General features: G+C 39.4%; 1 protein-coding gene across 4 annotated transcripts in view; it reads left to right on the plus strand.

Moving 5' to 3' along the window:
* KIAA1468 (KIAA1468 ortholog) overlaps nucleotides 1-12718 on the plus strand; it is a 168138-nt gene that overhangs the window by 112242 nt on the left and 43178 nt on the right. For all 4 annotated transcript variants that reach the window (XM_019521674.1, XM_019521650.1, XM_019521665.1 and 1 more), the window contains 7 exons: nucleotides 844-934; nucleotides 4448-4519; nucleotides 6814-6954; nucleotides 7616-7780; nucleotides 8304-8451; nucleotides 10537-10693; nucleotides 12025-12148. In XM_019521674.1, coding sequence (XP_019377219.1) covers nucleotides 844-934; nucleotides 4448-4519; nucleotides 6814-6954; nucleotides 7616-7780; nucleotides 8304-8451; nucleotides 10537-10693; nucleotides 12025-12148 — 898 coding nt within the window. The remainder of the gene's footprint in view (nucleotides 1-843; nucleotides 935-4447; nucleotides 4520-6813; nucleotides 6955-7615; nucleotides 7781-8303; nucleotides 8452-10536; nucleotides 10694-12024; nucleotides 12149-12718) is intronic.

Consider the following 12718-nt stretch of genomic DNA (forward strand, 5'->3'; position numbering starts at 1 on the left):
AGGCTGCTTTCCCACATGCATGTCTAGGCTGAGGCCGCTTGACCTGCCGTCTGCCACTCTCTTCCTTCCCCACCAGCTGGTCTGGACCAGGGCCATTCTGTGCTGCCCCACATGTCCAGATCAGGGTCTCTTGGCCCCCTTCCCCTCTTCCCACCCCAACCTCCCCACCCCCAACATATCCAAATTAGGGCTGCTTCCTGCCCCAACCCCTACCTGAGTAGACAGAGATCAGGGTCGAGCTATGTAACCATCCACAGCCAGATCCAGCCCGCAGAGGGACCTGGCACCACCCATCTGGTCCATGGGACAAAAAGGTTGAACATGTAATTTGTATTTATTACAAATTGGCCTACAAGCCAATCAGCCTACAAGCAAGATTGCAAACCAGTGTGTTGTGAAAAAACATAGTCTGCTATAACTATTACTCATATATATAAAATTCATACAGCTACTACTGTGAACAGGAATCTTTTATAATTTTTAACCTAAATATTTTATTTTGTATTGTGTTGCATGGGGACCTAGTGCCAAGTCTACAATAAGTGTTTTTGTCCACTCTGTCCTATAGTTGGCATAAGCTATACTGTAGGGCCTTGGCAGTCTTGGGGCTTAACTGTCCTGTTTTAGCTTCCAATTAGTGTGGGACAGAGCAGAACAAATGTTGCATTGTATCAGCTGATGCCCCATAACTCAATTGAATTATTTTTTCTGTCCCTACCATAAGTATCTTCTAACTAGTTTCTCCAGCCTGCTGTATCTGCTTGTCTTAATGTGCCCCTTAAAGGCACAAATTTATTGTAGGGAAATGCATCAACAAGTTAAAGACTTGAATATGTGTTTCAGACAGATGATACTGACTGGGTGTGTGGCATTTGCCCGACATGTTGGACCAACACGCGTAGAAGCTGAGCTTTTACCACAATGTTGGGAACAGGTAACTGGATGTTCTGTAATTTTTTTTACATCAGTAAATTATCTGCAGCCTAAGACTTTTTAAAGAGTCTACAAAATACTTGCCCTGCAATGTGAATTTGGGATGTTTCTGTCTTATTGTATAGTACATTTCTTAGTAACTGCCAAATGCAAGAGCAAGAGGAATTGGCTAAAGAATCATAAAATTCTAGTCCTTGATACTAAGCTACAGTATTATACTGGCATACGAATTGTATTTATAGACAGCGAGTCTTAGGCAGTTCTGACTCACTAGAGAGTAGTGTTTTAAAAACTCATACATCTTAAATACAATTTAAAACATATTCATTACTTATCTGCAGTGTAATATGCACCCTAAGTAATCTCTAAGGACTTAGTAAATTAGTTGATGTGTAATGCAAAACAATCAAAGGTCAAAGAATCTAAAGCAGCAATTAAAAGATTTTAATAGGAATTCAGTATTTTGGAACATGCATTTAAGATAATTTCAGTAATATTCACTAATCATGAATGTACACTCTGCCACCCATTTTGCTATGTGAGAGTCTGAAGAGCAAGATGACCGTTGACTTTTCCTTTCTTCCTTTTTGTTGACAATGGCAGTGAGATGGGAACCAAAAGTGTCTAATCTGCTCTCTCCAAAGATTGTAGGCTGAATTTTCCAAACGGGTTAAACCACTGTTTCACCTTTTTCATCTAAAGGACATTCTTTAAAAAGAACAGTCTGTCAATCCCCCAATGCTCCCATACGTCCTTCTACTGAGCACCATGCCTCCTGAGCATGGTTCAAACAGGACTCGTCACTGACAATGGCATAGCCAATGCCTGGTCTGCGACAAGTGCTCATGAAAGTTTTCACCAACATCCCAGCCACCAACTTCTCAATTCTAGTCACTGCTTTCTTTCCCTTTCCATTGTGAAGGAACTCATTTCTCACTAGAGTCTTTACAAACTTGATTAGAAACCTCATTGTCTGATGTAGGAGCTACAGACAAAGTACAGCAAGGGTATGGGAGAGGTGCTTTTCCTCATTTATCTGGAAGGGGATGGGGAGAGGGGTGGAATCTACATCCTGTCATAGGCTTTAAGATTCAGATGGTTAAACTTGCTTCTGCCCTTTCATTTCTCCAGTTGAATGTTTAGTTTGTGGTTCTCCATTTTGTAAAACATAGCCATTCATTCAGCCACCAAGAACTATGTGAGAGTCGCATTAGACCAGTGGTTCTCAAACTTGAAACTGAAGGCACCCCTGGATAGACTCAAGGTGCCCCTCAGAAAATGCCAGCCTTAGTTTTTACTTTTTTTTTTTTTGACTTGAGAAAAATAATAGAGCAGATTTTTTCTGTTACAAAGAACTCAGAAAAACCACAACTGTGGGTTTCTGTTTGAAATCTCTGAGTTTATCTTGTGAATCATGTTTGCAAACCTAAACAGTGCTAACATTGTGTGGCACCCCACAACACACTTAAAAGGAGCTCTAGGTATTTCAGCTATTGCAAATACTGGGGATAGTCACTTCTGAAGTTCTCTAAAATCAATATTCTAGTTCTAGACATTGTCAGCATTAGACCAGTTTTGCTACTGCTGTCAATACCAAGAGACATACCTCCTGTCCCACAGGAGCACAGGATGGATTTATTTGAACCAATACTTTTATTAATGTATTAAAAGCAAGAAAAAAAATTGTGCTAGATCTATTTTTAATCTTGTTTTGCATTCGTACTTTTTGGTTACTTCCTGAAAACTTGGATTCTCGTTGGTTAGCAATTTTGATGACATTGATGAATAATTACATGTTGCATTTACACTAGAGCCCTCTGGTTTGCTACTCAGGTGGAAGCTATGTGCATTTTTAAAGGAATTGCATAGCATAATATGGCCTTACTTATTGCTTATGTAGTGACTTCCACCAGTTCAGTGATTTGATTTTTCTTTAAAATTTGAAAAGCAAACATGTACTGATTAATTTTTTATTTATTCTAAATTACGTTAACCTTACTAATGTACCTCCTGTGTGCTTGGGTCCCTAGCAATCACCTTTCTTGGAGTAGGAGAAAGATGGATTTCTTTCCCTTCACAAAAGGGTCTTGGGTCTGTTGCAATTCACTGGAACTATTCCAGGGGGTTGAATGAAGCATCTGCAGCATATGCAACCCTGCCAACTTCAGTTTCAGGGAGGATGCTAGAGTTTAACCAGTGACCAGTTCTCCAAGGCACAGTACTGTTTGATTAGGACAAATTTATTGCACCGAAAACAAATCCCTAAGGTTATATTCCTGCTGAGCTAACTAGTTCGTTAATAACCATCTTTCAAAGGTGCCTGGCAGGTATTCAGATTTTTTGGTTCTCTGTTCCAATATAAGCATCTGTTAGTTTTCTCAGTCAGGACTTTGATATCCATATTTCCAAAGCATCATATCTGCTGCACAATCATAATTGCTGCACAATTATCAACAAGTCAAAGAACTGGTTTCCTTGGGGCCTTTAGTTCTCCTGAGGCTTATGGAGCCTCCATTTGAGCCTTTTTCAATGATCATTGAGCCACTTCCATCTTTATAAAGAAAAGAAAAGAAAGGTCTTTGGCACTATCAGTTAAGCCATGAAGAGTGTCTCATAAGTACGCAAAGCTTACCTCAAGACTCATATATACAGTATTCCATCAGAATGGAGACCTAAGACTATGTCCAAAGTTTGTTCCAAAGATGGCTTGAAAATTAACCTACACCACTTAATTGATCTGCCTGGTCTTTTCCCAACCTAATACCGTGCAAGGGGAGAAAAGAAACTGCATCCCCTAGATTTATCAAGAACTTTTCTTTATCGTATTGACAGGACCCCCAAACCTTTTGTTTTTTTCACTGCCCCAAAACAGACTTTCAAAAAGTGGAGCCATTTGTTCACAAAAAGTATCTACATGGATAATGTCTTCCTCTATTTCCAACTGGCTGGTGCTTCTCTCCAACTGAATACAAAAGCTTGTTCCTGCAGAGTGGAAACACCCTCTGCCTGCTTCAGAAATGTGCTCATATCAAATCTCTTAGGTTGCATTGTGGATGAAAATGCTGATCTTTGTCAAATGCTATCCTGGCTTGTACCCATCTCTTAAGCCACCTGCCAAGTTCAAGAGAGTAATTTTCAACCTTCTGGAGGGGAAACTGTTTCACAGTCATCTCCAATAAAACCCACATGGACACAAACCCAGAACGATTCCTAAGCGTGCAGCAAATGATCTCTCTGATAGTTGTTCCATGTGGATTTTGCAGTCTACTTTCTCTCCTCTGTTTTTGGATTCCCCACTTAGCACTGCCTTGACATTGTAAGGGAGCTGAAGATCTGTCTTGTCCTTCATGCTCTCACAAGAGCACAGGGAAACAAAAGACATGTTTCTCTTCCCCAACAGATAACTGGTGTTCAAAAAAGAAAAAAGAAAAATCTGGTATCTTGCACCCATGCTGGTAACCTCTTCAGGAGTGCTCGCAATAGGGTACATAACTGTGCCAATTCTCTTTACCAGATCAATCATAAATACCCGGAGAGAAGACTACTAGTGGCAGAGTCTTGTGGAGCTCTAGCACCTTACCTTCCTGTAAGTATTTGGCTAATGCTTTCTCCCTGTTTTAAAAAAAGAGAGAGAAGAAAACCAAAAGCATAACAAATGGTTTTGAAAGTTGCTGTACCCCATTTGTGTGAAAGAGAAATGGAAAAATAATTTGTAGGATGTTGTATGGGGAATTTTTGGACTCGTATAGCATTGTATTTCATATAATTAAACGGTGGCACACATGTGAAATTATGTGATTTCCTAGATGTGAGGGGATGGAACAGGAAGCTTGCTATAAAGAAATACTGCTGCTTCAACACACATGTTAGTCAACAAAGCATGGAAAAAGTTCTTAAAATACTTCTGAGTTTACCTTGGAATGAGATTATGCAGCCTGTCCTGATCTACACTGCAAAATAGCTTACAGTTAAGCTTACTGTAGCTCTGGCTGAGTTAAAAGTGAGGGGGCGTTCTATCCACACTCATGGACAAGCCAGACCCTGTTTGTACCAGGTATTTGTAGACCAAGTTGAGACATGCAGGACATTTAAAAAAAAAATTGACAGCTGTTACCACAGTTCTTCTGGCACACAAGAGCTTTTAACCTCAAGGGTGACACCCATATGCATGGGAAACAGAATTTAGTCAGGAGCTAGCTAAACTATGGAGCTTCTGAAATAGATTAAAATAACAGAAAATCTTCAGCACAAAATGCATCCCATCTCTGTTTCATCCCCAGTCTTGCTCAAGTATTTAAGTGCTTTCTTGAATATAAAATAATAAAAGAACAGAGCTGAAAGGACTCCAAAAGGTCTTCTGTTCCCTCCCCCTGTCCAGGGGAGGATTATTCCAGTCTGAACCATCCCAGCCAAGCGTGTTTGTCTAACCACATAAAAGTGTTGGAGATCCCAGGGCTACTCTTGAGTAGTTTGTTCCACTGTTTAACCACTCTTATATAGATGCTTTCCTGTTTCAAGGCCTATAATATTTTTTTAGATTTTTTTTCCATTGCTGAGAAAATGTATTAACTTGGTATTGAAAGGTGTTCATGTACAACACTGCTTGGTACTTGTAGAAATATCAGAAAATAGTGTTTCTATGTGTTGGAAAGAAATTGGCGTAAGTCAGATACTGCTGAGTAATAATATTTGGCCTCTGCTGTTTGGTAGAGACTACATTCTGTGTGGTGTTTTGGCTTTAGCTGCATTTAGATTTTTTTATCAAATTTAGAAAAATATCATAAATTTAGCTTAATCTTTGCTACCTGCCCAAACCAATTTACTATTTAATTTAAGCATTGCCAGCCCACCGGAATCAAAAATCATGAGGTTGACCCAAACATCATTACTTGTACCTTTTTTGTTTCCTTTTAAGGAAAGGCATCTTCATTGTAACTGCTCCCCTCTGGGGAGGTATATATGAGAGTGGTGACAGCTTCCCCATATCTATAGGGTAAGGTGTACTTTAACCCCTGCTGCTGCTTCGCCATAGTTATACTTTCCCTTGCCCAGCATTTTAATCTTTTCCACCAACCCTCAAATCAATCCTGTCCTTTCTGTTCACATATCAGCATTCCCACCCCTCCAGCTTCTCTCATTCTCTTCCAGCTCCATGGGGTCTTCAGCCTTCTCCCAGATTTGGTATTGCAGGAAGAGATGGGGGAAGGAGGGGTGAAGGAACAGGAGTACGGAGCAGGTCTCTGTGCTCTCTTATGAGAGGCATCAGTTTCTGAAGTGAGGTTCACCTTTATCTTATTTGCCTTCCCCAATAACTGAACAAGTAGAGGAAGACAGCCAGTCCGACGGTGTATTTTTCTTCAGGCAGGATAGAAATTTGTGACTTCCTTGAATCTGGAATTTCTTGCATCATCACCAGGCTGTTCCCAGCCCTGGTCAAAATTTCACAATTCATTTTAAACAAATACCTAACCTGCATTGTTGCCAAGTTGTTTGCCACCTTTGACATTGAAATGGCTAAGGGACAAGTCCTTATGGTAAATCAGTTGCTGATACTTTGCGATAGCCAAGCACATCCTAAAATATTACAAGTAGTTGTAATAATTCAGCAGGAAATGATTGTGTGTTCTTGTCAGTTTAATGTTCTAAAAGGACTGGAGTTGTGTATGTAGTAACACAGCATACTTTATTCCGTACATTATTAGGACTCTATTTCTATGCAGCATCCTCACCAGTAAAAATGTGGAAAGCTGTCCTTGGGTTATTTTGTGATTTAAAAATCATTGTTTGAAATCCAGAGTATGTGTAGGAATGTAAAGTATGTACCCAAGGACCACATATGGATTTATCTTATTTAGCAAAAATATCTCTCCTTGCTTTCAGAAAGAGATTCGTAGCTCACTGGTGCTTTCTATGCTGCAACAGATGCTAATGGAAGATAAGGCAGATCTGGTACGAGAAGCTGTGATCAAAAGTCTTGGCATTATTATGGGATACATTGATGATCCAGACAAGTATCAACAGGTATCATTCAGGATTGAATGCAGTACTTTTGGTTATTTTAGGACTTTTCATATAAATTAGGGACAGTTATTCAAAACCTGTAAATTACACTAGCTATTCACCATAACTAAAACAAGAATTACATTTAAAGGGTATGGATCAATGTAACAATTTTATTGATATCCTATGTAGCCATTCCCAGTGTAGCAAAACTACTCTAGCTTTTAACCCTGTTTCATTCAAGGATAAAGTTGGGGTGATTTACCCAGTACATCTAGAGGATCAGGCTGACCTAACAGTTAGATTGTAACTGCTGCTGCACACTCCCTCTCCCTTTTAAAGTGGCTAAAATAAAAGTTTATTCATATGCTCAGGTATCAGTATTACCTTGGATAAGCCTCATACAAGCTCAAAATTTTATACTTCATTCGGGTTCATTTCTAGATCATTCCCATTGCAAGGTGAGGCAGAAGAGTATGGAAGAATGCCTGTATCAGTGTTGTATGGGATCAATACTGTTACATATGGATGGCAGTAACTAGAAAAATACCAAGCGATAGTAACCTAGCCTGTGTGTTCTTTCCAGTCTGTGTTTGTATCATAAGGCGACTTCTCAGTATGAGCTATGGGGAAATTGGGTAAAATGTGACATTCCTAATCCATGTTTGCTATGTTCTGCCAGGGTTTTGAACTGCTGCTTTCAGCTTTGGGAGATCCCTCAGAACGAGTTGTTAGTGCAACACATCAGGTATTTTTGCCTGCCTATGCTGCCTGGACTACAGAACTGGGGAACTTACAGTCTCATCTTATACCTACGCTGCTTAATAAGATTGAAAAACTACTCAGGGTAGGTGTTCAGGGTCCACTGTATTTGAGTTTTCTGTGTACCTTTACCTGATGGACACACTTCAGAATTGAAATACATACCATTTATTATGTTTAAATAGAAGAGCCATGTAGGTGACTCTGCTCATGTTTAATAAAAAATTTTTTAAGGAAAAACTCCCAAATGCTTTGATTTATCACTTTCTCAGGTCCTAGAATCAAAACAGGCTTTAAGTAAATCACTGATTTTTTTTTTTTACCAGAAAATACAGTTTTGAATATAGCATAGATTTTTAACTAAACAACTATAGCTTGATTGCATCTTCTGTTTGATTTCTCTTTTCCTTTTCCTTTCTTGTATAAGTAAAGGCACACAAGTAAAGTCTTATTACAGGTTAGAAAGCAGTGCATCAGCAGTGTTCCATACATACTTCTTCAGAGATCCTGAAATACAGGGGTGATAGAGGATAAATGGATGCCTAAACAGCAAATCAGCAAAAAAAAAGTATGAAAAAACCCTAATGAATCTTTCATGCATGTTTCAGGAAGGAGAGCATGGGCTGGATGAACATAAACTCCACCTGTATCTTTCTGCTTTGCAGTCCTTGATTCCTTCACTGTTTGCACTGGTGCTACAAAACGCACCTTTCACAAGCAAAGCTAAGCTCCAAGGCGATGTGCCACAGATAGAAGGTACACAGTTCAAACAATTCTATGAAAGATTGTTTTCTTTGCAAACAAGGTACAGATATTAAAATGATTTTGAAGCATAGGAAGAAATGTAGGAACAGTGTATACCTGACATTAAAGTAATGGGATTTCATGGGTATGTGAGATTCTCATGTGGAAAATGTAATGCAATAAGCTTAAATCATTCCCATTCATACTCTGCTGTTATATGTTTCTAAGCTAGGTGTCCTTGCAAAAGTTCTTCTGTGCTGTGGATTTGTATATCTGAGTCAGTGATGGATATATAGATATAGTATACCTACCATGAACATGTGAGGCTTTGTCATGTCCTGTTTGTTCCATTATCCCATATTTGGAAAAATGCATCAATTTTCTGAGAAGTAGGGTCAGCCCTAGATAAGTTACTGGCATAGGATTCAGCTCTATTAGAATCATTGAGCTAATATGATTAAAAATGGTTAGCAAATCTACATGAACAGCAGAAGAATGAGGAAGTTCAAAATGGCATCGATTCAATCTAAAAGAAATTACATTGCGTCTTTCTGAAATATTTCAACTCAGCAGCAGTTGATGCTGCAAGGTACAGGCAGAGCATGGTCTTTGCTCAGAGTAGCTGTGCAGTTTGGGTATGTTGCTTACATAATCTGGTGACTTTTTTGAGGCGAAAGACCTATTTTGCTCCATGAGCCATCAAATGAATTCTGAAAAATGTAAGCCACCTTTTCTAACACAAATATTACATATTATAAAATGATTGATCTCTAAATGATGTTTTCATGTATCCAGATTTAATATATTTGTCATTCTCCCCTTCTGTATTGAAACCAGTTAACTTATTTAAAAAGAATCATCCTTATTTTTATAAGCATTTTCTAAAAATAAAAAGTTCAGAAGGCAAATACAAAGCATTCCAAGTTGGTCTTCCTGAAGGTTTCTCTGAAAGAATAGCTCTTTACTAACAGCCAGAAAAAACTTTTAAATCCTTTAAAGTAGCTTTTGCTCCCATAGTCTCTCCTGAGTAAAACACTCTAGTGAAGTGTTAAACTTTTAACTAATAGTGATTCTTTCAGCTATTGATTACCTACACAACAGCTTGATGAGAATTGAATACTTTCAACCATCTCCCAGACTGAAAAGTATGCTTAATTACACGCATCTTAGGACTTTTCTTGATTATTACTATATAAGAAACATGTAATGGTATATGATATGTTTGGACAGTTAGCTGTATACAAACAATAACTTTATGTAAGCATGCAAAAATGGGTAATATTTTAGGTGTAAAAATAGACTTTGGGAAGTTAACTGTCATAGTGAAGTACGTAACTGTTAACTGCTCACTGATTATGGTTCAAAGATGAACCTTTCCCCTGCTGAAATTGCTAAGTTTGGGATATAAGGTATTCTACCATTTGTCCTTAACAAAAGGAGAGAATGTAATACATGGACTTCCCATTCATCTGGTAACATCTGATGGAAGCCTAAGCGTGCTTTTGAGTTGAGCTATAGGAGAGAGATCATATTCTCACAGTTTTAATGTTTTATGTTTGTATCTGTGCTGTAGATCTGAGAATATTAAAAGCACTCATGCAATTTAGTTAGCATTTTAAAACTGTTCTTAGGCTAGTAGTTTTGTTGTTAGCCTATAGATCCACAGAGCTCTCAATAGTGCCTGACCAAAGTTCTCCTTTGTCCTGTTGTTTTGTAAATTAATTTTATTTGGATAATGGAATTATAAAATGTTTGGCTATCAAAGCATCAAATTATCTTTATATGAGTATATAGAGAAGACATTCATTTGTGGCTTAAAGGATAGCACTAGGTATTGAGAGACCTAGTTTTTTATTCCTTGTTCTACTGCAGTTTTGCTGTGTCATCTTTGGGATTTCCTTTTATCTCCATTTCCCCATCTATTATAAGAATTATGCTTTACAAAAAGTTAAGTACTTTGACAGTGTTAGAAGTTCAAATCACTGTGCAAATTTCGATTTAAAAATTCAGTTTAATAACTAGCTTACATCTACTGACATCATCTCAAAGTTACTTTTTCTTGTTTTCTTCATGGCTATTTTCCCTTTGCTATTACAGTGACTAGGTTCCCACGGCCTGCATCACCTCTGCAAGATGTAGCCACTATTGTTGGAAGCCGTGAACAGCTAGCAGTGTTGCTTCAACTTTATGATTACCAGCTGGAACATGAGGGTACCACAGGCTGGGAGACTTTGTTATGGGTTGTCAATCAATTGTGAGTTATCCTCTTTGTCCCACAATCCAAATCTTTCATGTCTTGTAAGCAATTTATAAATGTGGAAAGTGCAAATGTGGAAAGTGCAAGTTTTCTAATATTTTTACTATCTTTTTTTTTTAACTTTCTATACCTTAAAATGGAATTCTCAGCTTTTGTCAAGTTTCAAAGCCAAATGTGATCAGGAAAATGCAGCCTTTTAAGCGATCATAAACAATATTTTTTTCTAAAAAGTAGCAAAGTGCATAAAGATCTCTTCATGATCTAGAAATTAGGCCTGTGGAAAGTATTAACTTCAGATTCAGCGATTCGGAGGGAAAGTGATTCGATTTGGTTATTTGAATCACTGTCCCAATTCGATTCAGCCGAATCAGAAGATATTTGGCCATGGACTATAACAGGCAGATAATGCTGGCAGGAGCAGCTGAGGGAGCAGCCAGATAAGCCCTGGCTTGAGCCGACAGCTCCAGGAGAAGTCATGGCTCATCCAGCTGCTCCCCCAGCTGGCCCCCTGCCAGGGTGAGGCAGGCAGTGCTGGCAGCCCCAAAAGAAAGCACGGGGGTGGGGGGAATCGAACCAGGAGCTGGGAGGATTGATCGGGGGCTGGGGAAACTAACGGGCTTCCCTGCAGCTTCTCCTGGGGCTGCCAGCTCAAGCTGTGGCTTGTCTGACTGCTCCCCTAGCTGCCCCACCCTGGGCAAGGCACGCAGTGCTGGCAGCCCTGGAAGAAGCCGCAGGGGCTGGGGGAAATGATTGGGAGCTGGGGGATCAAACCGGGAACTGAGGAATCAAACCAGGAGCTGGGGGGAAGCCCCTGATCATTTTCCCTGAGCCCCCCCATGGCTTCCCAGGGCTGCCAGCACTACGTGCCTCACCCCTATGGGGGAGCAGCCGGATGAACCGCAGCTTCTCCTGGGGCTGCCGGCTCAAGCCGGGACTCATCCAGCTGCTCCCACTGGCACTGCCTAGTGCCTGCCTGTACAGTCTATGGCCGAATCTCTGCATCTCTCTGAATCAGTTCGGAGGCTTCTGATTTTGATTCAGAGAGATTAACGGGTCTCCCAATTCAATTCAGAAATTCAGCTGCCGAATTGGGCCGAATCTCCTTCAGCTCAGATTGGCTACTGAAGCTTTGCACAGCCCTACTAGAAATACATTTTAAGTGAAAAATTCACAGTGTTTATGTCTTCAAGTGCTAGACATTATTACCAGGATTAGAACTGGAATGATGCAGGATATTGGTGTAGGAAGAGCAGCACCTGTGTAAGGGTTATCAGAGAGAAGAAAAAGAGGTGGCTAGCTTCTAATGTGCTTCTGTTTACTGTTTTTAGGCTACCACAGCTTATAGAAATAGTGGGCAAAATCAATGTTGCCTCAACTGCTTGTGTCCATGAGTTTTCCAGGTTTTTCTGGCGTCTTTGCAGGACATTTGGGAAAATATTCACAAACACTAAGGTAACACAATACTTTATCTAGCTTAGACTTAAATACAGAAATATGTGGTGTTTGGTATTGTGTACATGTAGCAAGAGGGCATGTGAAAGGCACTTTACATAATTCCAGTATCAAAAATTGCTGACCCACACTTTCAGTTGCAGTTCTTAAAAATGCTGCAGGCCTTGTTCTCTTCTTTGTCTTCACTTCTCTTTGATTTAATTTGTTTCTCAACTTGCATTATTGCTCAATCCCTGATTGGATGGTTCACAGACTGCTATTCTGCATTGTACTGGGGGAAGAGTTGATTTAGCCACACTTTTTGGCTCTTCCTTTATAAACATGTTGAGTTGGATAGTTTACCTAATTCAAATATAACATTAATTTTCTTTCTGAGCAGTATATTATATAGTATATTTTGTGTGCTTCATCTGATTTGGTGTCATCTGTGTCCCTCATTAATATTTGATTTAAAATAAATATTCTGCTTTTTCAAAATATTTTAACAAATGCAGGATCTATAGTAAACAAAGGTCTGATCTTTTTGTAACCCCTCTCATAGGAGGTACATGGGGAGGGGGAGGGAGGGTG

The sequence above is a fragment of the Gavialis gangeticus genome, unplaced genomic scaffold, assembly GCF_001723915.1.
Source record: "Gavialis gangeticus isolate Ggan-Ray unplaced genomic scaffold, GavGan_comp1, whole genome shotgun sequence".
Taxonomy (NCBI): Eukaryota; Metazoa; Chordata; order Crocodylia; family Gavialidae; genus Gavialis; species Gavialis gangeticus.